This window comes from Neoarius graeffei, chromosome 20, assembly GCF_027579695.1.
Source record: "Neoarius graeffei isolate fNeoGra1 chromosome 20, fNeoGra1.pri, whole genome shotgun sequence".
Classification (NCBI taxonomy): domain Eukaryota; kingdom Metazoa; phylum Chordata; class Actinopteri; order Siluriformes; family Ariidae; genus Neoarius; species Neoarius graeffei.
In genome coordinates this window covers 5,201,912-5,227,273 of record NC_083588.1, presented here as the reverse complement: position 1 = coordinate 5,227,273, position 25,362 = coordinate 5,201,912, and the positions used below count along the sequence as shown (strand labels likewise).

The 25,362-nt window shown below is 45.1% G+C and overlaps 1 protein-coding gene across 1 annotated transcript; it reads right to left on the bottom strand.

Moving 5' to 3' along the window:
- Positions 1-345: 345 nt before the first annotated feature.
- On the bottom strand, positions 346-24,982 carry fam193b (family with sequence similarity 193 member B). Its single transcript, XM_060901160.1, has 10 exons — positions 24,711-24,982; positions 20,858-21,133; positions 7,344-7,530; positions 6,263-6,457; positions 5,841-6,168; positions 5,374-5,563; positions 3,273-3,506; positions 2,118-3,108; positions 1,407-1,482; positions 346-809 (listed from the first exon to the last, which is right to left on the bottom strand). Exons 1-10 carry the CDS (start codon positions 24,816-24,818, stop codon positions 713-715), a joined length of 2,682 nt encoding a protein of 893 aa, XP_060757143.1. The 5' UTR covers positions 24,819-24,982; the 3' UTR covers positions 346-712.
- Between the last annotated feature and the right edge of the window lie 380 nt (positions 24,983-25,362).

Genomic DNA, 25,362 nt, shown 5'->3' with positions numbered 1-25,362 from the left:
ATTAAAATGACCAACTGAAAACCGTGAGGAGCGAACGGGATAAAACAACGTACGCTGGGAAGGAAATCTACTGTACGTCACGTAATGCTCCTCCTGAGACGTTTGATATGGACAAGTCCAAAACGTTTCCCTCCTCACGTGTCTTGTTACCGACACTCGGTGAGGAATAAAAGCACGTGGTTGTTCTCGCTCTGTCCTCACAATAAAAACCCAAGATCATTTCTTTTATGTTGTCAGTATCTTCATTCGTTTTCAATGAGCACGTGTCAGAATAAAAAGTACCTTTTGGAAAAATAAGAATAAATAAATAGACATCGTGGGTTGACAGGCCAAGGTGTGCCATGGTTTGGGGTTTAAAACCTTTTTTTTTTATTGTAAAATTATTATTTACACACTACAAAATGATGTAATGAGGTTTCCTGCGAGTGATCTCATCCCGCTCGATTAAGAGATGCAGTAAAAACTCCTCCGGTGGATTATGACAGAGTGCGTGACGAGGTCCCGTGGCGTACAGACAGAGGGGCAGAGACAGACAGCGACCTCCAGCCAGGAGTACAGTGGCTACAGACTAGAGTGACCAATCAGATGGCAAGAGAGTCGAGTCCTATTGGGAAGTTGGGGTTTCTCCGGTTACCATCATCCAGGCGTGTGTGTGTGTGTGGGTGTGTGTGTGTGTGTGTGTGTGTGTGTGTGTATGCGAGTGCGTGCTGCGTTACTGCGCTGCGTTTGACGGCATCTTTTTCAAGCTGAAGTTGGACCAGTTTACAGCCACCTTCTGTCGCGTCTGTTTCGCTGAATCGAGGCAAAACCTGGAGGGAGACACGAGGACACAAAGAGATTAGCGCATGTACAGTGGTGCTTGAAAGTTTGTGAACCCTTTAGAATTTTCTATATTTCTGCATAAATATGACCTAAAACATCATCAGATTTTCACACGAGTCCTAAAAGTAGATAAAGAGAACCCAGTTAAACAAATGAGACAAAAATATTATACTTGGTCATTTATTTATTGAGGAAAACGATCCAATATTACATATCTGTGAGTGGCAAAAGTATGTGAACCTTTGCTTTCAGTATCTGGTGTGACCCCCTTGTGCAGCAATAACTGCAACTAAACGTTTGCGGTAACTGTTGATCAGTCCTGCACACCGGCTTGGAGGAATTTTAGCCCGTTCCTCTGTACAGAACAGCTTCAACTCTGGGATGTTGGTGGGTTTCCTCACATGAACTGCTCAATTCAGGTCCTTCCACAACATTTCAAAATTCTAAAGGGTTCACAAACTTTCAAGCACCACTGTACGTCAGCACATCAGTGTCAGGAGTGCCCAAGAGAGGTTTTTCATGCTCATGAATTTGTGATTGGTTCACTCCGGACTTTTGAATGGAATATGTCGATCGAGTTTCACCTCTTGAAGTACTCGACCTCGCGATCGATCTCGTCCATCTCTGTCGGATCCAGATCTTTCGGGAGGAACACATCATCTATAGAGGGGGGAAAAAAAAGGATGATTGTTTAGATTCTGCCCAAAAGCAGCCCCAACAACATCGAGTTCCTTCGCTCTGGAGCAAACAAAGGTTCTCAAAGGACCTGAGATTTAACCAAAAAAAAAAAAAACCCTCCAAACATTTCAAGATTAAATGTCTGAAATGAATAAATAATCTTCAGAAATAGAATACTATCAATAAATAACTGGAAATAAAAGTGCTCCAGCAAGAAAAAGTCAATAAATAAATCACCATAAGGCTCTCATTTGGTGTGAAAATGCAACCCTGTGGTTACTGCTGTTCTGAAATGTGGCAAAGAACTGAGCGCCCCCCCCCAAAAAAAAAAACCTCGATATTTTCTGCTCCCTCGATCTGAAACAGAGGCAAAAACTTCAAGATCCTGTTTCTCTCATTGCGCTCTTCCCACCAAACAGTGGAAAAATCAGCAGAAACGGGCACCCCGCTGACATCAGCCCGACAAAAGGCCACATGAGGACACCATCTACCCAGTTACAGTGAGGAGATAAATCCCCATCTCTGACTTTTCATCAAACTGCAACCAGGAACTTGCCGGACTGAAAGCAAAGAAAATCAAAAAGCAGCAACAAACTGTAAAGAAAAAACGAGATTACCAATCGCGCTGCTGGACTTTTCCGTCTTGCTCTTGTTCTTCTTATTCTTTCCTTTGGACTGTTGCTGCTGCTGCGAGTTGTGAGAGTTGACGACGTTGTTCGAGTTGCTTTTCCCGTCTGCTTCGTGCTCCGATTTGTGGCTTCGCGCATCGTTGTCGTTCTTCCCCCTCTGCATGTTGGAACCCCAGTGATGGTTCCCGTTCGAGGCTGCGTTGCCGTTGTGCTTGGAGGCTTGCTTGCTTTCCTCTACTTTTTTGCTCCCGGGTTTTTGACTCTCCCCGTGCTGCTGGGCTCCTCTGCACCCTCCTCTGGCTCCTTTCTCTGCTTCGGTGCTTTTCTCCTGATTTCCAGATGTCGCTTTAGCTGGTTTGGAGTTGGCCTGTTGCTCCTGGGACGCCTGCTCCTGCTGCTGCCGCTGGTTTTTCTTGCCCTTCTTTGTTTTGGCGGCGTTGCCCGTGACGTTCTTGGTCTCGTCTTTGGATTTAGGTGCGTCGCTCGGCGCGGGAGCGGTGTTAACGGTGGTATTGTTGTTGTTTGTGGGGGTGGGGGAAGGGGTGGTAGGGGGGCTGCTGTTGTTATTCTCGCTTGTAAGGCCTTGGAGAATCTTCACACTCTTTTTAAAGTTTTTGAACGAGAGCGGCGCGAGGTCCAGGTCGATCTGCTGCGGCTCAGTCGCCGAACCGTTGAGGTGAGGCAGCAGGCGCTGGCCCTCGAGCGAGGCGGCCTTTTTGGGGAAGTCGCTGACGTCGAGGTTGAGGTCGTACATGCTGAACGAGGCGCGAATGGAGTCCTTGATGGTGTTCTTAATCTCTTCAAGGCGAGACGTGAGGAAGCTGTTGACGCGCTCCAGCTCCAGCTGAGGCCACTCGAGGAGCCGGCCAGCCTCGCCGTCTGGAGCACGCTCCTCCTCTTCCACTTCCTCCATCGCCTCTGGCTGAGGAGACGAGGACAAACGCTGCTCGCTGCACGCTTGTAGCGCACGCTCCTTCTCCTGGACAGAACACAGGCACGTAAAAGGAAAGATTAATATTCTGTATTAAAATCTGGACGACAGCAATACTTGACGTGCATGTTAAAGTGGAATACGTTTCTTTGATATTGTTCCCGTTGTTTGTCAATATCACCGAAGCCTCAAATATCTTCGAGGAGCCGTACCTTCTTCTTCTGTTTGTGGCGAGCGCGTTTGGCGGCCTTGGCGCTGTTGACCCTTTTGGGCTCTGTGGAGTTGATGAAGTGGAGGAGCTCGTCGACGTCCCGGTGATCGATGGCGCTCGTCACACCCGGATCCAGATCCTGCCTCTGAGGCAGCTCCTCTTTACGACGAGTCAGCCTCGAGCGGAGCTTCTCTCGGATCTCCGCGTAGTTCCGGCTCGTAGGAGCTGCAGGGGGCTGCACGACAAAATCTCGTGTCGGTAATTTTTTTTTAATATCATTTAATTTTAATGGGTAATAACTTGGTATCGACTCATTAACTTGGCCTATTCGCACTTCCCGAGCAGTCCAAAACTCTCACGGTTTAAACCATCGGATTACAGGGTTTTAAATGAACGTCTTCGACCTGGACAAAGGCTCGCTATCAGCATCACTCGGCGGACATGCACGTTGCTTCTATTTACGATGAACTATTTTATAGAAGAAAAAAACAAAACAAAACAGCGCTCGGTTAGATCTTTCAAGTTCGGCGTTCGTTACTAAGTCCTGCTGACGACGTCTGAAGCCGAACATGCCGATCTTTTCAAAACAGTATCATCCACCCGGAGCACTTGTGTGAATCCTCATATTCACTTAAATCTCACGAACTCTGAAATAGTGCTCCGGAGAACATCAGGAATTAAAGCCAGCTGCTTTTAATTCCATATTAAGAGGATATTGATTTGTCTAATATTCAGTTCTTTTTCCTTTTACCTTGTTACACACATCATGATTCACAACGATTTTTCTGACTAAGAGTCATTTCATGAGTTATTGGACATTTTATAACGCGTCTGTATTCCACTTTTAGATACTCCAGTCTTTTAAAGGGGAACTGAAGTCATTTTTAAACTTGCTTTATTTCTTAATTAACGTGTTATTCAATTTTCGGTTTTATTAACCTTTTTCGTGATTCGTATTGGCATATGACGTTACACTTATCGGCCTTTTCGGTTTTTAGCCACGTTGAACGTAGTTCGTTTGGTCCACGGCAGGCGTCGCTTATCCGTGCGATCTTGACGAGACTTGCGCGAGACTTCGAACGTCAAGTGTCAGCGCCGCCATTTTGAAAACTGTTCACACAGCGGCCAGCTCGCCATATCGTTCCAATTTAGATTAATTTTGAGATTTGCCAGCTTCATCAGTGACGGAGATTATTCCATACGACTTCGAACCAACGTGGAGTAGAGAAGAGCTGGAAAGACGGCAGGATAAGGACGATTCCGTCGCGCTGGTATTTACGTCATTACTGTCGCACAATTAAAACGTGCCAGATCAGGCGGCTGGTGGGTTTTCAAAATAATAAATACACGCGCGTGTTTTTGTGAAAAATGCATATTATACCGAGCGCGTTTCCTACATAATCCTCACCAAGGTTTCGGACAGCGCTACAAAATGGCATCCACACTACATAGTGCCCGATATAGTGAGTAGGGAGCGATTTCGGACACAGGGAAAACTTCCGGCTTGATTACATCATCATTCGAAAGAGGGCGCGCGTGTCTTTTGACAACGTTGTCAGATGTTGCTCACTTTGATTGATTTCCGCTGAACGCTTTACTTCCGTCCTACGATGTCTCGCACAGGTCTCAACTAATCTCGTTTACGGCCGTTGCTTTGACATACGGACTGATGTATTACAGAGCGTATTTCAAAACGCTCATAACTTGCTTTAGCAGTGACGAAATAGCGGTCAGAAATGCATTCCGATATTGAATAAAATGAGTTAAATAGAATTTTGAGAATAAATTTGCCTTCGGTTCCCCTTTAATACGTAAAGTGCATTTATTCGGATGACCGGTCGTACTATTTGCAATATTATATTTGTGAATTACACATCCAAGAGGCTGCGTGTTAAAGGAGAATAGCAGAGGGCCTAAAACAGACCCTTGTGGTACACCATAGTATCATAATTCCAAACTTCATTTGGGCAGTATTAAGTTGAAGACACAAGTGGTTCGTATAAAACCTTTGACTAATCAAACCCTGGCCTGACTGTCGCTAAACGTTGCTTGAGATATACGTTACAGTGAAACTAAAGTTCATCTGAATGCAGCTTTGTTACCGCGTTATGTCCAAAGAACTCGCAGTAGCAGCAGTCGCAGTATTTGCCGTCACGCTGGTTCGTGGAAGACGACGCGCAGGAGCTGCGCTCGGAACCGCTGTCCTCGTCCTCCACTTCGTCCCCTTCGCACGCTGCCTGCTGGCACAACGACGAACCGTTCACCAGCTTGTGCCCTTTACACGCCTGGTCCCTAAACACGACAAACACACACCAACCAGCCAACGTCACTTTCCACCACAAAACACAGACAATTCAAAATGAAACGTGCAACGAAATAAAACATGACTTCTGGAACAATCTGGAGTCAAAAATATAACATGTCGATTTTAGAAGGACTGAACTGCTCCAGAAAATAAATCTTGTGAGGTCCAACAGTGACACTGAATTATTTAAGCAATGACTATTCAGAGAAGCGTTTAGAGAAAAAAAAATTCCAAATCTCTCATTCCACCCAGCTTTGGGCGTACCTGCACGAGCTGGCTGCGAGAGGAGCCGCGTTCGCGGAGGCGGCGTTGGCGCCGTTGGTGTTGTGTCCGTTACACGGATGATTGCAGCCCATCATGGAGGAGCTCATTTTGGCATTTTTGCAGGTGCTGGGTTTGTCCTGCCCGACCGAGTGCTTGGCCCCGGGGCTCGGCGCTAGCGGAGTGAATGGAGCGTGCTGATTGGACGTGGGTTTGGTGGAAGGCGGCAGCAAAGATGAATTCTGGGAAGAGCAGAGACCCGTCGGGCTGTTGGGCGGAACGGACAGATCCGCCGACGGCTGGTGCTGCTCGTTCGGATGAAACGCTTCACCTGAAAAAAAATAAAAAGGAGCACAAAGTGACGATCGCTGCAGATTAGATGTTTATAATTCATCAGTGCGTGTCTGGTGGCGGTGGGCGCGTACCTGGAGGAGTCGGTCTCCTACACATGGTTTTGAAGTGCTTGGCCGAGGTCTTGCAGAGCTCAGCGGAGGTAGAGAGTGGCGTAGCCGTGGAGGTGGCACCGGGGGACGCCGGGTGACTGTAGGGACACACTTTGGTCCCGGACGCCTCGTGAGACGATCGTTTATCGTGACAGGTTGGTCCTGCCGTTCCGCCTGCTACAACCACAAGCAGCCAGAAGGGAAAGTCAGCGAGCAATAATAACCCGGATCGAAACGAAGCTCCACGGTGCAGCTTTAACAATTTGAAATTCAATAAGAACAGGCTTGAATAAAATATTACAAACCACAGGAGAAGGGAACAGAACACAGGATACTCTAAACGCCCTGGATAAATCTGAGATTAGGTTGAAAAACCACAAGAGTTTACCTTTTGGGGGAAAATATGAAAAACAGATAATTCTTTATTAGACGGGAACGGACGAGGGCAGACTTGAAGAAAAATAGACCAGAAGGGGCCTGAGTGGAATAGCAGAGATGAGGTAATCATTTATTATGTAAAAAATAACCTTGATAGACCTGTTCCGACTAAGAATAGCACAGCGCTTCTGAATGGTCGGATTCTGATTCGTCAGAAGGTGTTGATGAACTTTCAAGAACAGCAGCTACGAGAGGACGTCCGCCTCGAAAGCGCATCATTTGGAGAGGAACATGAGCTTCTTCTAATATTAGATAAAGTAAAAAATAAAAATAAAATTTGAACCTTTACTATGACTGTCCAGTATTTCTCACTTCTCTCATAACAATCATTCAAAAAGTAACCATGCTGAAAGTAAGGAACAAAACTCTTGACATCATCCTGTCATGTGCCTCTGCAGACATTTGCCTTTGCCTTCTTCTCCTTCTGACCAATCAGATTTGAGAATTCAACACTGCTGGAAGCAACGGGCTCCATCAAAGCACTTAAATATAAAATCATGAACGTTTGCAAGAGTGGGATGGAAACTGGGAAGAAATCATCTCTGTCCAGCGAAGCACAAAGCGAGAGAGAGAGAGAGAGAGAGAGAGAGAGAGAGAGAGAGAGAGAGAGAGAAGGAAGTCACACCTTGCTGAGAGTGAGTCGCAGTGCCGTGGGTGCAGTGAGGTCCCGTGTTCGTGTGTGTAGAGTTCCAAAGACCCGAGAGCTTCCGGGCCGACAGGAAGGAACTGGGATCCCAGTCCACAGAGTTCTGCTCCGGGTAACCATTCCCACAATTCTGCGACTTGCACGAGGACGAGTGGGACAGCGGCGCCTGCAAAACCCACACACTGAAACATCAGCCACCTGCATGAAGTACAATGACGAAACGTTTCTGAACACAGAGTAAGCAAGCAGCACAAACAGCTTCCTAAATCAAAGGCCAGCACAGCGGAACAGTGCACACAGAAAAAGTGGAAACGGGAGGCGGAAGTTTCGCCTTTTCCACTGAACGTCTGTTGTGTGTAAATAATCTGTGCACTTTCAGCAAGCCATTGTTTGGATAAGATCATGTCCGTTATCAAGCCCTTTAACAACGCTGATAGGATTGTGGTTTGGATTTTGCCCTTATGGTGCACAGAGCTGCAGCTCACACACACACAAAATACAGCAGCATGATGTTCAACATGGAAAATATTCAAATTCACCACATGTATGCTGATGTAGAGGTTGGCATTTTGTTATTTACTAAAACTGAGCATCTTTGAAAACGCAATTCATACCATCAATGCTGTTTGCTTCTTCGCGTCTGTCCTCTGAGGTGAAAGTCAGCTGCCAAGCAGGGCTCAGCAACAGGAAAATACCGTGATGCGATCGACTCATGATCATCAGCAGCTTCCTGTGCTTTTAGAACCGTTTCATTCCCCAAACTTTCTTTGATAAAAAACTTTATAGATGTTGATTTATCAATGTTCCGGATGACGCGCCGTTCGCAAATAAATCCAATTTGAATATTTTTGCTGCATCGCTCACTCCTACTGCCAAGTCATACAAGTTTGCCCCACCAAAACCCTCAAACACTGTTCAGATACAATAATTTATGATTTAAAGAAGCTATTTTCAAAAAAGACAGCACGTGCGTCCTTTCGACCTTTGTACCTGATGCCAACAAGACCTAATTTTGACACGTATAGATAGTTTCCACATGACGTCACAGAGTCGGGGATTCCCTAGTGGCGGCCATCTTGCGGGTCAAGCTTACCGTACGTCACTGAGCACATACTGTAACGCGTGAGTACAAAGTCTTCAAAAGAACCCAAGCAGGCTTTTTAAAGCTAGCAATGGTGCACACCTGTTGTATTCACGGCTGTCGTAATAGGTCAGATGATGACGTCAAGCGGAGCTTTTATGGAATTCCCACTGTACGGGAGCACGAAGGCGAGCAAACAAAAAAAAAAACTCAGCATACAAAGGAGAAATCTGTGGCTTGGGAGAATCAACCGCAAGGATTATCAGTCTTCCAAACACAGCAAAGTCTGCTCCGATCATTTTATAAGTGGGAAGTTGTTTAAATAAACAATCAATTGTGTTTAAGTTTGTTTTTGGAAACCAAAACATCGTGTAAACAATCTCTGGAGGATGCCTAACTGGAACTGACATGGTACTGTAATACCACTAATGGATGTAAAATTTGTCTTATATCAACTCGATATTATACACACACACACACACACACACACACACACACACACATATATTTATATGCAGTAGGGTTGCAAAGGGGCGGAAAATTTCCAGTAAATTTCCAGAAACTTTCCATGGAAACTTTAGTTAGGGAATTTTGCTTCCACACACTGGATGGCGTATGTGGCATTTTTCTGTTAAATAAGATGACAAAAAATGCAAATATGTAGATAGCAAGCTGAACTAATGGAAAGGTCTTCAAAACATTTAAAATTGATGAAATCTTGTGTAGTTACATAAAACCGTCTAGCAGGAGGCAGAAGAAACAGCATCACATTTTGCGGTAGCTAGCACCATGATAAGCTAACTTCGTTAATTAAATGGTGCTAGCTAGCTTGCATTTAGCATATCTGGTTTACCAGTAAGCTAGCAATAGATTTTGATTTTGCTAGTTAAACTTTAACACCGTAGATCAAATATCATCTACCTCATATCATCATCATCAAAACGTACTTGACTGTATGTAGTCCTTTGGCTCAAATGCTTCAATAGTCTGTATCTGTGTTGTGGGCTCAAAAAAGTTGCTTTAGTAGTTCAGAATTCTAGAATTCATTGTGCATGTGATGGAGGAATGCACAATGCATGTAGGGGGTGTGGCCTCAATAGCTCTACAGGAAGTCGTGTGCTATGTCCCTGTGATTGAGGAATAGCAAATTATACTCAACTGTACTCACATCAAACCTGATCGTTTTAGCCAAGATTATGCTACAATATTTTTTCTACCAACTATATTTATGCTCCCAACCGTCAACTTTTGATAATTCCCAGTTTATTCCCAATAATTCCTGTTAATTCCCGTTAATTCCCATGGACAGTTTCCAACTTTGAAAATTCCCGGAATTTTGCAACCCTAATATGCAGTGTTCAGAGCTCTAAAATTCCAATGTTTACATACCTTGTAGGCTTGGCACGGTTATGGGAAAAAAACCGAACCGTACGATACGCCTTTTGCGGTGCAATACGCGTATAAACCGCGGTACCCCTATTTAAGACGTTCGCCAAAAAAAAAAAAAGCCGAATGCCCGTATGAAACCACGTGGTTCTCTTTCGCGCGAACAGGGGTGATAGCGTTCCGGCGCCGCGCCGGATTTCCGGTGTACCGCGGCGCCCGGAAAAAAAAAAAATCTAGTTCGCCCATTATCCTGTGTCATTCTGAGATGCGCAGATAGACAGTAAAGGGAATTCGGAATTCCCTTTACTGTCTATCTGCGCATCTCAGAATGACACAGGATAATGGGCGAACTAGATTTTTTTTTTTTTCCGGCGAGGGGAGGGGAGGTTTGTTTTAAACAGTGCAGTGATTGGTTTTATTGCAATATTTTATATTGGCTGTGTGTGTATTTTGTTATAAATCGTTCTAAGAATACAGTGGCACTTTCAGATTAGATAAGAAATCCAGCCATACGTTTCAAAACACTGCACTTTAATTTCAAGTGAAAAAATACATCCTCACTCTCAGGGATTAGAAGAGTTTTTGATTCGGTTTGTGTATATAGGTGGTTGGTTGGTCGCCACATAAAAGTTTAAGTTTTAACACACACATCTGTTCAAAAGTAAGCTTTAAGAACTCATTTTTATTTCTTCCAATTATGAAAACTCTGTATGTGACAAAAGACACCTGGTTCCTCTAGATGCCACAACATGGCAGCAAACACTCCTGACACTTTGTATAAATACTGTAGTAAATAAAAAAGCTGTTGAAATCATCCATGTCTTCCCTCTTGCTGTTTCAAAATACTACCTGGCTTTTCATCAGAGATTGTTCATAAAATGTGCTTATGTCAACTCAAACTCAGTTTGTGCATGATTATTTCATTGTAACTATAATTTTAACCTCTCTTAAATGCTGTATCCTAAACTATGTTTACTTAAGGTAAATAGTAGGCTATATGCCCAAATACAGAGTACTTAAGATTAAAAAAAAAACCCGCAATACGTACCGAACCGCAGACCTCAAACCGCAATACGTACCGAACCGCGACTTTTGTGAACCGTGCCACCCCTAATACCTTGGCTGTAATTAGGACACGACTGTCACTTGTTTTTATATGGTGGACTTCACGGACCCAGCCACAGACAAAATAATCGTATGACTCCAGCGACTTGTATGCTTTGAGGTCATCAAGTGTGTAGGCACTTTTACTATTCACGAAATAGTTCACAATATCAGGGTACGATATGGATGGCAGCCCTGCATAGTCACTTGAAAATGCATCTTTGTCCAGTTCGTAGGGGTCAATTCCCCCAATCAAGGCCAGTTTGGCTGCATACCGTTGTCGTGAGATGTCGTCCAATGTATCCATATACTTCCGTTTGCTTGATTTTGCCGACATTGATCTTTATTTTAGAAAGCTGACTATATAACTTTATAAATTCGTCCGAGATAACGTAGCCGGTAATAGCGATGGTCCGTTTTGTTAGCCCCGCAAGATGGCGGCTGGAGGGCGTTCCCCGGAATGCCGTGACGTCAGTGAAAACTATATATTGTCCAAAACGGATGGCCACATCCCATCAGGACACTTTTTAGCCCTTTTCGACTTCACACAAAATCAAAACACGTCTTAAACTACGTTGATTGTGGTGTCGTACCGTAGTTTCGCTGCAAGCACCTGGATGAGACACTTTCTCAAACGTTACAAATAATAATACATTTGTTCATTTTTCATAAAAAATGTTGTGGCAACGGGGGCGTGGCCGAGCAGCAGTTTGCGAATGGAGGGCGGGGTCAGGGAAGGTAAGTGGCAAAGTCATTACACCTGGTGTCAATTAATGTGTGTGTGTGTGTGTGTGTGTGTTTGTTGCAGGGATGGAGCATAAAAGCAGGGGGGAGAGCAGAGAAGAAGAGTCTCTCCTGACCAGAACACGTGTGTGTCGCGTGTGTGAGAAAAGCTGAAAAGCGAAAGAAAAATAATCAAAATAAAAAGCGTCTGTGTGAACAACAACTCTCGTCTGCCGTGCTTCTGTGCTCCACCCACATCAGGATCTGTTACAGTGGTGCCGCAACCCGGGAACACAGAAGCGCAGCAGGCGAGGGTTGTTGTTCACACAGACACTTTATGTTGATTATTTTCTTTCGCTTTTCTCACTCACACACACACACACACACACACACACACACACACACACACACACACGTGTTCTGGTCGGGAGAGACTCTTCTCTGCTCTCTCCTTCCTTTTATGCTCCATCCCTGCAACAAACACACAGGCATTAATTGACACCAGACATACCTTCCCCGACCCCGCCCTCCATTCACAAACTGCCGCTTGGCCACGCCCCCATTGCCACAAACATGTTTTTTAAAAGATAAAAAAAAAAACTGGTGTCCCTTCTTCCTTTTCATCTCCACCTGACGAGCTTTCATCTTTGAAATCAAAAGTATCGCGTGCCAGATTCGCTGATGACATCGCTAGAACGACAGCGACTGCAGGAACTGTTTTGAACTTGTCCACGGCGGACACAGACGAACGGAGTGAAGTGCGCGGTGAAACGTCCCGGTGCGGTAACACTGCACACAGGCACTCTTGGAATGCTTCTCGTCCAGTCAAATGAGCGAACCTGAACTCACGGTTGTAAAAAGTCCAACATCCTGAGATCATGAGTTGAGTGAAAAACCCAAGTGTGTGAAAGGCATTTAAAGCATCTCAGACGAACCAATGAAACGCTCACAGACTCACAGCCTGCATTCCAGAAGCTCGAGTGTTTGCGGGAGTTTCCTCGGTTTGACTGACAGCGATATCTTCTTCTGAGCAAGGAAACAGGTCTTGAGGCTATTTTGTGGGGGGGAAAAAAAAAAAAAAAAAAAGCATAACGTCACAGAACCCTGGAGACCAAAACAACTAGACAGAGAAAGTTTCTTTCCTCGTGCCATCACTCTCCTGACCAGCTTCATCTGCTGTGCGACTACTGTCTCGTCATAATTATTACGCCCTGCTACAAATCCCCACACATCACAATTTCATTCCCATATGCGATGCACATTCATGTTTCTTTTCACATTCATATACTTTTTTTTTTCGTTTCCGTTTCCGGTTGAGAGTATGTCATGCGCGTTCTGGCTGCCGCTTCTCACCGGAGCTCTTATTTTATTTATTTTTCTATTTTTTTTCTTTCCTGTGTGTTTGTGTAGTTTGGTGTTTGTTTGAGTGTTTTGTCCACCGGTTGTGGTGTAGCTCCGGACCCAGTTTGGGGCGTCGGTTCCCTCCAGGCCTTGGTTCGTTGTGGGCGATGCCTGCACTCCCAGCTGTGGACTGCAGTGAGCCTGTTGCTCAATTTACATCGTGGTTGTCCAGCGCTCTGTGCTTTCACGCTTGGCGTGATGTTCCGAGCGATGTTGCTCGGTGTCGTCGCGGCGGCTGTGCAGGCGGTTTGGGACACACCAGCGCTCTGCGTGGCGGAGCTTCTCTGCTCGCTGTGTGGATCCACGGCGTGGTGTTCGAGCGATGTTGCTGACGGCGTCACGGCGGCGGTGCTGGAGATGTGGGACTTGTTTTCGTGCGCCTTTTGGTGGGACTGTGGCTGCTACACCACAGGAATTACATCCTGACCCCTACTTGGTGGACTTTTTACTTTTTATTATATTTTTATTTATTTTTTTTTCTTTCCTTGTCTATAATTGTAAAGCGTCCTTGGGTTTTTTGAAAGGCGCTATATAAATTTAACATTATTATTATTATTATTATTATTATTATGTTGTTTGCACGAGCACACACTTGTACTTTAGGAATATTGTTTGTCTTTGATATAATCTGGATATTGTTCATAAATTGTACGTGCACTGTTCGTATTGCTCAAGAGTCACCAACAGCCAGAACCAAATTCGTTCAGTGTGTGAACAGACGAGACCAATAAATTTGATTCGTATTCAATAATCTTAACTTCTTATGATGGGGCAGCGATGTGATCTGGCACACAAGATACGCAAATATGACGCGTGTTTTGTTTTGGGAATGTTTAAAGATGTAAGCCAATCAGAGTGAAGCTATTTACCTATTTAATATTTACAACGCACAGCTGCAAACTCAGCCCGTTTTATTATCTGACTGGGTTTTCATACCATGGGAAAACAGCATGGGGGGAAAAAAGAACCGGGTTTTTTTGTAATTAAAAGCATCTCAAGGAAGAAGATAAAATAATTGAAAAGTGTTCAGCACATCCCCTTTGAGATCATGTCATCTTCACCTTCTCCATATTCAATGCATGAAATGTCTGGAGGGGAAAAAAAAAAAACTGTGATGAAGCAGCTTTCTGTTTTTATGCACGAAAAATCTGGAACGCATCATCAAGAACAAATCCATCAGCTCCGTCTGTCACCGATTTAAAAAAGAAACAGCTCGAACATATTTCACACTCTGGGTGGGCGATGAGACCAAAAAAAGGAAGAAAAAAAAAATCTACTGTATAGATGTACATCTCTACCACGAGACGGATATTTTTTCAATCCTCATGATGGAGGAGAGCTGGGGGGGGGGGGGGGACAAATTCTAGGGTGTAATAAAAATGTAATAAAACATGTATTGAGATACTTTTGCCATAAATGTTGTTTGATTTATTATTTAACATCGATGATTACTGACTGACTTTTACTCGCACGTTAATTTTACATTACTTTTATTTTTTTTGGAATATTTTCCATAAAATTTGCATTAAAAATTGTGGTTTTTTTAGATTTCATATTATTTTGCATCTCATGATTTAAATATGCCTTCAAATTCAAAGCAAAATGAAACGATTTTCCATTAACTTTTTAAAAACACATCAGTGGCCTCGGGTGCAGTTTTATCAAGAAACTGGCTGCCAATTTTTTTATTATTATTATTTTTTTAATCCGATGACATGAAGCATCCACTCTCCTCTTGCTGTTGCGATAGAAACAATAACAAAGGCAGGGTCCAATCCCACAGAAGAGCTACTGGAGCACAAACTGCTGATAAAGTTAATGCTGGCTAAAACAGAAAGGTATCAGCATTAGGTTTTTCAGCAGTTTGTGCTACAGTAGCTCTTCTGTTCTTCTGGATTGGACCATACGGGCGAGCCTTCGCGCCCCGTGCGAATCAACGAGCCTTTGACACCCATGACCCTGTCGCCGGTTCACCGCTTGTCCTCTCTTGGATCACTTTTGGTCGGTACTAACCACTGCATACCAGGAACACCCCACAAGACGTGCTGTTTTGGAGATGCTCCGACCCGGTCATCTCGCCATCACAATTTGGCCCTTGTCAAGGTCGCTCAGATCCTTCCGCTTGCCCATTTTTCCTGGTTCCAACGCATCAACTTCAAGAACTGACTGTTCTCTTTCTTGCTACCTCATATATCCCACCCCTTGACAGATGCCACTGTAATGAGATAATCCAATGCTCCTCACTTCACCTGTCAGTGGTCAGAATATTAGGGCCGATTGGTGTATATTCACGCTTAATTCACTCACATATTTACGAAGTAAAGGAAATAAGTCAGCCTTTTCGAGGTCATAAAAATAATGCAAATATTGTCAACTTTCAGCGAGTAAAATCACGAGTTGGCCTCGTAGTTTGCGTGTCATACCAAAGACCATCATAAAAATGGTACCTACTGCCGTCTGGCAAGGTACGCTGCAGTACAGATGTGAGTAGGGAGTCAAACTCGCGGTTACCAGAGGACCGGCCCCCCACTGTAACCCTCGCTATGGAATAGGCGAGAGGCCGAGGGCTACAGAAACGGAGATCGTCGCCGCCTAATGCGCCGTACGGTGCGGGAAGGACTTTTGCCTTTTTTTTCTTCCCAGTGAATAAAAGTATGTGTGGCAGCGAGGGTGTGGTCAAGCGTCGGCTGTGAACGGCGAGGAGTCGGGGTGAACCACCAGGTAACATGTGATCAGTTACACCTGTTTCTAATGACTGACTGTCTATAAATGTCTCTGTGGATCTTTCCGATGGACAGTAACGAGAGAGAGCTGTGTTCCAACACGCGTGTGTGCGTGCAAGCGAAAACTTAAGTCACTAAAAAGTAAGAGTAAATTTTAAAAAATAAAAGAAAGAAAGAAAGAAAGAAAAATACCCCACACACCTAGACCTGTTGCGCCTGTCTCCCGGTTCCTCACGGCCCCAGCATACAAGCAGTTACGCTATTACCCTGTCCACACTAGGGATTTTGTACCGATACGAAACTACTTTCGTACCGCAACACCTGTCCACACTAGCGACTATACCGGTACTGTAGCGGTATAACTGTATCGGGATGAAACCCACAAATGTATGGGTTTCGTACCGGTACAGTATCGGTACTGTAGCGCTTCGCTGTAGTGTGGACAGATGAAGCGGTTCTGTATCGATACAAATATAATGCGCATGCGCAATGAACCATTCCTACGTCTTCCGGGTTATTCATACAATACAATACGCACGTGCTTTCCAGCTGTAAATAAAACGTCAAAATGGCTCAAAACGACCGTGGAGCTACATGGAGCAAAGACAAAGTTATGTGTTTGCTGGAGCTTTGGGGAGACGAGCGATGCCAGGAACAGCTGAGTGAAGAACGGAGATTCGTTTTGTTAGAGCTTTTTTTTCAAGCTGCCTACACTCTAATGCCGCTTTTCCACTACCAACGCGGCTGAGTTGGGCTGAGCCGTGCCGTGCTGAGTCGAGCTGAGTGGGGCTGTTGGAGTTGCATTTCGACTACAACCGCGCTGAACCGTGCTGGCTGGAAGTGGGTGGACAAATTAGGTGGAGTTAGTGAAAGTGGGTGGACGTCACGTGATGTCGTTAGGCGGCGCAAACAGTGACATCAGTGACCTTTTAAGCGGTAGTCTCACGACCCGGATAGTAAACAATAAACATGGAGGACATGGAGTCGTTAGTGTTGCTGGTCTTGGTGCTGTGGCTTGTTGTCACCGACAACGCCAACAGATACTGGCAAGAACGTATAGATGAGGCGAGGCGCATAAGGCTTCAGAAATTCTCGTAATTCGTAATTCTTCTTCTTCCGGGTTTACGGTGTTTACAGATCCCAGCGTGCTCGCGGGGCGTGTGTGGGCATGTGAGGACACTCCTCCTCACCAATCAGTGCACAGGGGAGTGTCTCCTCACGCCCCTAGTCCCACTTGGCTCGGTTTGGCTCGCTTCAGCCCCACTCCAAAACCGTGCGAGTTTTGGGTGCTGAGCAGGGCTGAAGCGAGCTGAGTCGTGCTGTTCTTAGATAGTCGAAACGCGAGCCGTGTCGGGCTAAAGTGAGCTGAAGCGAGCTGAAAAAGGGTAGTGGAAAAGGGCCATTTCTTGCTCACCTGCACTGAAGTGTAACGCCATAGACACTCATTAAAAAGTCTGAATTTCTCCAGAACTGATCATGGTGATTGATCTGTGACTGGTCAAAAAGTATGGACCCTTTTCACGTGACGTCACGACAAACGCGGCTGCCATTTTGGACGTGTACTACCAGTAGTTTACCACAGCCAGCATTGAGGAACGGCAGCAAAGCAAGTGTTTATTTTCAGCAAGACTTCCATCATGCCACTATATTGTTGTGCACCTGGATGTAGTAACCATCAACAAACAAGGCAAGGTTTATCATTTTATCGGATCCCGACGGAGAAGATGGATAGCGGCCATTAACAGATTGGCAGCCCTCGGCATACCAGCGCTTGTGTAGTGACCACTTTGTTGGAGGTAAGACGAATAAAATTAGCCAGAAAAGGCATTACATTGCTGTTAACATTCTGTGGCGGCGAGTGTGTAACCAAATAGGCTAAAATAACCCATTGTAACCTCTTTGTTCTTCTGTAGTAGCTATTAGCTAACGACATTAGCTAGCGTTGTGTTCCTTTGCTGTTGGTAGACTGTAGGACAGATCAGAGGCAGTGTCCTACAAACAGCGCTTAATTTGAGGGGGAGCAAGCCGGAGCGCGCTCCGGAACCTCGGGCGTTGGCTCCGGCAGCTATTTACACTGGATCCAGTGATCCGACACCTCTCTTGACTATGTAACAAAAAAAAAAAAAAAAACCGATTGTCTTTAGGCTTGCCATCCTTCCACTTGCGAGTGGTAAGTGATCTGCGCTGGGATCACACACACAGTGGCTCAGTCCCGAATCGTGGCTCGTGCACTTCACTCGCGCGCTGTGTGAGCTGCGCAGGGCCGGAGTGCGCACCCTCCAGAGGGCACTCGCTGTTCAGGGCAGAGTGATTTGGAGCGCAGGATGCCTGCGGAGCCGAGCGTATCCGTGTATTGGTGTTGCTGTGTGCAGACGAATCGTGTATTGGTGTTGCTGTGTGCACACTAATCGCTTTTAAAAACGTTAATCTGATGATCCGCTGAGAGGAACATGTATTTGTCTCTTAAATCCAGGCCGTTCCCTGTAATCTCTAACAACGGTTGGAGAAAGTAATGGCAAATAGTGAGTGCACAAACCATAGAAGGGAAACTGTACACAGCGCCAGGGCAGTGTGATGGTATGTCTACTTTTAGATTGTGTTAGCTTATCAATGAACACACTCGTCACTCGACGAGTTTCACGTCTTTACGACGGATACTTAAATGTGTGTTAGGTATTATTGTTGCAGTCTAAGCAGTCATTGTAGCAGCTAGATGAGCGAGAACCGAAAGGGTCTGTGCCATAAACCGTTATTTCTGTAGGGCGTTGCTAATGTGTCGTTACTGTTGTTATTTCTCCCTCTGCTCGCCCTGTAAATGCCCTACGTCGCTGGATAGCGAAGGTGTTTTCTGCATCTCGTTCCTTTTTCTTGTATGTTCTCCGTTTGTCGCCTTCCTCGCATTCAAACCAATTCGAGCCGAAGTCTGCTACATGTCCAAAATGGTGGTTGCGTTTACGAAGGTCACGTGACTGAAAAGGGTCTATAGAACCTAGCAAAAAAGTTGAATGCCAGATCCACACAGGAGAAGTTTGTCTCCGTTTTAAAGTTTGAATCATGTCTCAAGGTGAAAGCATGCCAGAGCAGCGGAGGTTTGAAAAACGTTGAAAATGTGCGATGTTTTTCAATTAATTCCATAGAAATCAATGGGAAATTTTGCATGATTTTTTTTGTTTCTTTCTCAACTGCCTCGCGCGTTTTATATGATTCGACTGAATAAATGACCACCAGAAATACAGACTGTACATTGACAACAAAAAGCACACACACGTTGTTTCATCCGTCAAATTCTCGGAAGGAAGTTACTCGGTAACCACGGAAACATTTCGCGCACGCGCATTTCAACTACCGTGAAAGAAAACCGCAAACATTTCTCGCTAGTGTGGACAGATGCACTAAACTGTACCGCTATACTTTGTATCGATACAGTTATGGGCCTTTTCCACTACCCTTTTTCAGCTCACTTCAGCCCGACACGGCTCGCGTTTCGACTATCCTCAGAGCAGCACGACTCAGCTCGCTTCAGCCCTGCTTAGCACCCAAAACTCGCATGGTTTTGGAGTGGGGCTGAAGCGAGCCAAACCAAGCCGAGTGGGGCTAGGGGCGTGAGGAGACACTCCCCTGTGCACTGATTGGTGAGGAGGAGTGTCCTCACATGCCCACACACGCCCCGCGAGCACGCTGGGATCTGTAAACACCGTAAACCCGGAAGAAGAATTACAAATTATGAGAATTTCTGAAGCCTTATGCGCCTCGCCTCATCTATACGCTCTTGCCAGTATCTGTTGGCGTTGTCGGTGACAACAAGCCACAGCACCAAGACCAGCAACACTAACGACTCCATGTCCTCCATGTTTATTGTTTACTATCCGGGTCGTGAGACTACCGTTTAAAAGATCACTGATGTCACTGTTTGCGCCACCTAACGACATCACGTGACGTCCACCCACTTTCGCTAACTCCACCCAATGTGTCCACCCACTTCCAGCCAGCACGGTTCAGCGCGGTTGTAGTCGAAATGCAACTCCAACAGCCCCGCTCAGCTCGACTCAGCACAGCACGGCACGGCTCAGCCCAACTCAGCCGCGTTTGTAGTGGAAAAGCGGCATTATACCACGATCGTACCGGTATATATGTAAACACAGCTTATGATACAAGTGTCCCATCAGTTGTATGAATCCTGGACTGCTTTCATTTTAGGCACGTTCTCCTGATCACGAATTTCTCCTTCCGAGTCACGATCACAGTTCACTGACTGAGTTAAAGGATCACGAACGGAGGCGATAATTTCTTCGTCTGTTCTGGAAACGACGGAGGTTACCGGTGTATCGTTGTCAATGTTCACCCACTGACTCGCTGCGTTTTCTCAATCTTCACCATTCAGTTCACTCGTGTGTTGCAAATCGCTGATGTCATCAGTCATTTCATCCTTTGATCACCATTCTTAATAACTGTTCGTGCCCGACGAGCCTTTGTTTTCTGGCATTAACACGTTTTGTTAACTTGACTGCACACGGCTCAGTGATTTATTTTATTTTTTTTATAACGCTCTGACTCATTGTCACTCAAGGCGGGGGGGGCACAAACTGAGTATGTTCTCTGCAAAAGTTCACTGTAAAAGAGTTAGTTATCGCACTGCTGCGGTGTCAAAACAAAATATCCATCGATAATTATTTCAGAATCCTAGGAATACATGTGAAAATACACTTCGATGTTTCCAACAGCGTGAAACAAATCAGCACCACGACGAACTGATGGCTTGTTTTATAGCAATCATTAATAATTCAACACTGAAATGTAATCAGACACGGCCGCTGTTTATCCGGACCAACGGAAACGAGGATGTCGCTATTGTAGCTCGATTTTTTTACGTTTTACATAAATACGCATCTTCAAAATGATCTGTCTATTCGACACTCTGCCAACCTGTCCAAATATGATGTGACATGAATTTGTTCCTCAGTCATATTTTCCTTGAACCATCCTCCATGATTCAGTGCTTTAGTGGAGAAATAAACCTTGATTGACAAACATTCAGACATAATCTGGCGTTCCGAGTGCGTCCTTTCCCTACTCACCGGCGCGCTCTGCTCCTGGACCGCCCTCCGCTCCTCCTCCTCGACGCTCTTGCGGCAGCTCTGGCAGATCCACAGCGGCACCTCGCCCAGCAGCGACTGAGACAGCGAAGGCACGGCGTCTGCCAGCTTGCGCCCGGGCGCCTCCCTCAGCAGGGCCTGCGAGAGCGCCGGGACGGCGTCGGCCAGCTTGGAGCCGTGGCCCGGGAGCCCGTTGGCCATACCCGAGCCCCAGTCCTTGAACTCCCGATGGCACAGCAAGCAGCACGTGTGCACCGACTGTGGGGCAGGAAGGAGTTCAGTCAGGACGTGAGGTCAGACTTACAGTACACTTTACATCGTATCCTCTCGTCAAAAATTACACACAAGAGATTTTATGTTTTGTGGAAAATGATGACAAGGAGCACCAACTTTCCAATATTACATCAATCAATAAATAAAAGACAAAATAAAGACAAACCAATTAATCTTCGTACTGAATCCAACAAGATGGATAAACTGTTTAATAATCCATTAAGTAGGGGATAAACCATCTGGGGGCATGCTGTTAGAGGAAAATAAATCAACGATGGCATTTCCCTATAAAAGCACGAATTATTCTACAGCAGCCGAGTCTGAACATCTTTATTTATTATCCCCTCCGGCACATAACCTCGGGGGGGATATCGCTATCGCTCTGTCCGTCTGTAAACATTTTAGTTCCCGGAGCATCACTCAAAAACTATTCGTTATTTATTTTTACGAAACCTGACACTTACGTTCACTGACTCGAGGAGTTGCGCCTTTTGACATTTTGGGATTTCTGTGATGTTTATTTTTTCCGTATTTCCATGGCAACCAATTCAACTTCAGAAAATTTGGTGCGGGGTTTCATGTGGAGGCCAGGGGACACGTCATCTCCTGATGACTCGTTTTATCCATTTATTGTTCCGTTTCATGTTGTGGAACATCTGTGATCGTTATAGCAGCGAGAACCAGTCGTTTCCAAACCAACCTCTTTTTTTTTTTTTTAAATCTCTCTATTCAAATTAATGAGAGAAAAAAATCCCAGACAGCTTGTCATGTTCAAAAAATCGCCAATGTCTGAAAACGTAAAAATTGGAGCTTTAGCTCTTGCTGTTACAAAGCGCCGACACTGGAGACTCCTTCCATAAATAAACAAACAAACAAACAAACACAAATAATCTCTCTCTCCACAAACGTGTCATACATCTGCAAAAATTCTGGCCTCTTTTTTAATCTTACTAAATTTTGTACACCCAATGGAAATAAAAAAACCCTCTCTTGTATTCTTCAGGAACAGAGACTTCTTTGATGACGGGACACTCCAGGAGGCGCTTGTGTCCCCTGTCTCCAGCTCTTGGATGAGGAATGAGTGTCAAACAATATTTGAACAACAAATTACTGAGGCCTCAAGATTTGTCAGAGGAGTTCCTGTTGGCTTGAGGTGAGCGTCTTGTGTTTTCAACCTGTACGCCTGTAATGTGCTCATGATCAACACCAGCATGCGCCGACACAAGCCTTACAACAATATAATCATAAAGATAAACGCAATCGTCCATGACGTGTCTTTTTATGATTTACGGAACGTGAAAGAAGCATTTCATGCACATGGGTGTTTTCAGGTCAACCTGTGCACATTTCTATCCTGTCGTGTTGGAATTTTTTCGCTATAATGTTCAAAACATTTAAAACTCTCTCTTTGCACGTGTCAATCTACTGATTTCCGCTCACGTTCAGGCAGCTCGTTCGTCATGATGTCAGACATCACTTCCAAGTCCAACGCCATAAATCAGGCGACGAGTCTTCATCGAAAGGATGAAAAAAAAAATGTCTGATTCACAAAAACTGTACCGATCAAAAGTCACCAGCCGCTCAGAGTGGTGCAGTCGGAGTCTCATCTCATCTGGACGCTTTGCTCAAACCGATCCGCTTCCACAGCTTCAACTTTAATGCTGATACGAACATCAACGCCATCGCACTCGTCACGTCTTAAAGTACATATCAGGGGTAAATTCAGGAGCAAGATCAGTGCAATCCTCCGATTTTATATGAAACTTTGGTCAAATATCTGTAACATTCTGCATTCTCTGCAATTTTTTTTACCTTGCGTAATACCAGAAAAATTCAGTTGAAATCAAGCCATTTGAGGCGAATTGGTCCGCCTCTGAAAAAACTTGGCATTTGGATTTCCAGGCAAACGTTGATTTTCATGACGCCTCCTTCTGAATCCTACGTCAGCGCTGGTTTGTTTACGAGAAAACGACCTGGTGGTTTTCTGCAAATGTCTTCAACGTCATCACGTAACTATTAAAATGGTTAACAGATGTATCGTCAGCGGGTGTAGCAACACCAATCTTGATGGGATCAGTACTCATCGTTTTCCAAAAGACCGGACAACGAGAGAAAAATGGGAGCGCTTGGTCTACACAGGCTGTGCACTGAAACCGTGCAAAGCTCGCGCAGCCTGCTGGCGCTTCCGCAGGTGACGTCATGAATCTGGCTCCAGACTCCCTTGGGATTTTTCCAGACACGTTTTGTTATTTAAATTTTTTTCTGCTGTAGACAGATGGCCTTGTGAAAAATTACCCTTCTGGATGAGTGTGTAAAGGGACATACTTTCATATAAAAAAAAAACAAAAGAAATTGGTCCAGAATATGCACTTTAACTCGCTGATTCAGGTCAGTGTTGGAGGTCGGAGACTTCGTCCAGCGTCTGAACGTCGAGAGCAAAAACTGTCCCTGTTTTGTTTTTCGGTGCGAAGAACCAAACCTGAGCACTGACAGTGTCGCCGTGTGACGTCAGAGCATCACAAATCTCAACTTCTGACAGGAATCATGAACATTCAGGACTGGCCGACAAACTCGGACTCTGCGATTCTGGTGTATCGCAGAATAGCCGAGTATAAATCTGTTAAATGTGTTTCAGAGTGGACTTTTCCTTTAATCCTGTCAGCAAGAGGCTTCCAGGTGACTTTCCTCCTGCTGCCCTTGTTCATTTGTCTGGCTGTCACTTTGTACTCGAGAGAAACTGAAAGTACACCAGGGGTGCACAGTAAACACGTTCATCCGCCCAAAAATTTAAAAAATTCACTGCGGAACTTTTGCAGCAACGAATTTTAAAAGCAATTTAGTCCAGATAACAAACTAGTTGGACGATAACGACGAGGAGATTAGCTTCGTATTGTCGTTATTTCCTTCCTACCCGTATTCCAACAGCTCCGCTCTGATTGGCCGGTTAATCTTAATCCGTCATTCGGACATCTCTACGACCCAATCATCAAGCGCGTTGGAGGACGTCACAAGCGAGCGCGGAAGGCGGGATTTACACAAATACGGGTGCGGAGTAAAGAAAATAACGCTTCGAGCTTCTTCAGTCTGCTAGAAATGAGTCGTTGAGCGAGCTCGAAAATGGATTTCTATTTTAAAACGTGTTAATTCTGAAAGCCTATTTTCGTAATTCAATATATTTCCGTCTCGCAGGTTGGGAGCAGACAAGGTGCTCCGCCCGAATACACTACAGGCGAAGGTTGGGTTTGCTCGCAAAGTGCAAACTACAGGACGTTTTTATGACTTAAAATGTGTCGAACTCGAAAGCAGACACTTCGTGAAACAGCATTCGTGAGAAACTTGTCTAATCCGTCTCCGAATAAAATCTCTCTCAGGGAACTAAGAGATGGAGCGAAGCTGGTGTCGCATCCTGAATAGCTCCGGAATCCCTACAAAGGTGCACTAGTGTGGGATGTGTGAGAAGGAGTTCTCCGCCCTACAAAGTGGACTCCAAGTCCAACAGGAAGTTGATCGGAATTGAGCCCATATTTAAGTTAGCCTGATTAGCCGGCTGAGCTAACGCTACCTGAGTGCTCCTGGCTGCTGCTCCTGCATCTCCTCCTCCGCCGGGGCTCTTCGACAAACTCTGCTCTTTATTCCCAACTCCGGCCTGTTTGCTCTTCTTCCTCGCCATCTCGATAAATTCCACCTCGGCACGGACTGGCGCTGATTTACGAGTCCAACGGAAAAGCGGAGTCCAGTCTTTTTGTTTGTTTGTTTAATCGTTTTTCCTTTTCCAAGCAAATGTTCTCGCTTATCTTCTTCTCAAGGCAAAAGACAACAGTCAATATGGCGGACGAGGCTGGCAGGATGGCACGTTTGCGCGGGGTCAGAGTTCAAACGCACGCTGAGGGAGAAATTTCCCCAGCAGCCACAAGCCGCCATATTGACTGTGGGCACAGTGTTCCGGTCGGCCAGAGTGAGAACATGGACTTCATTTACGGACTTTTTTTTTTTTTCACACACACAATTATTTATTTTTCGATTTGACTCATGACATTTAAACATTTTTCGATTAAAACTAACTTTGTTCAGAAAATTATAAAAATGTTCCATGTAATTTCAACCCATAAACAGGCACGGTATTTTTCAAAAACCTTTTATTTTCGAACCATGATACTACAATCAAATTTAAAGGTCGTACGCAATGGTCGGAGCTGAAACGTAGAATATCAACT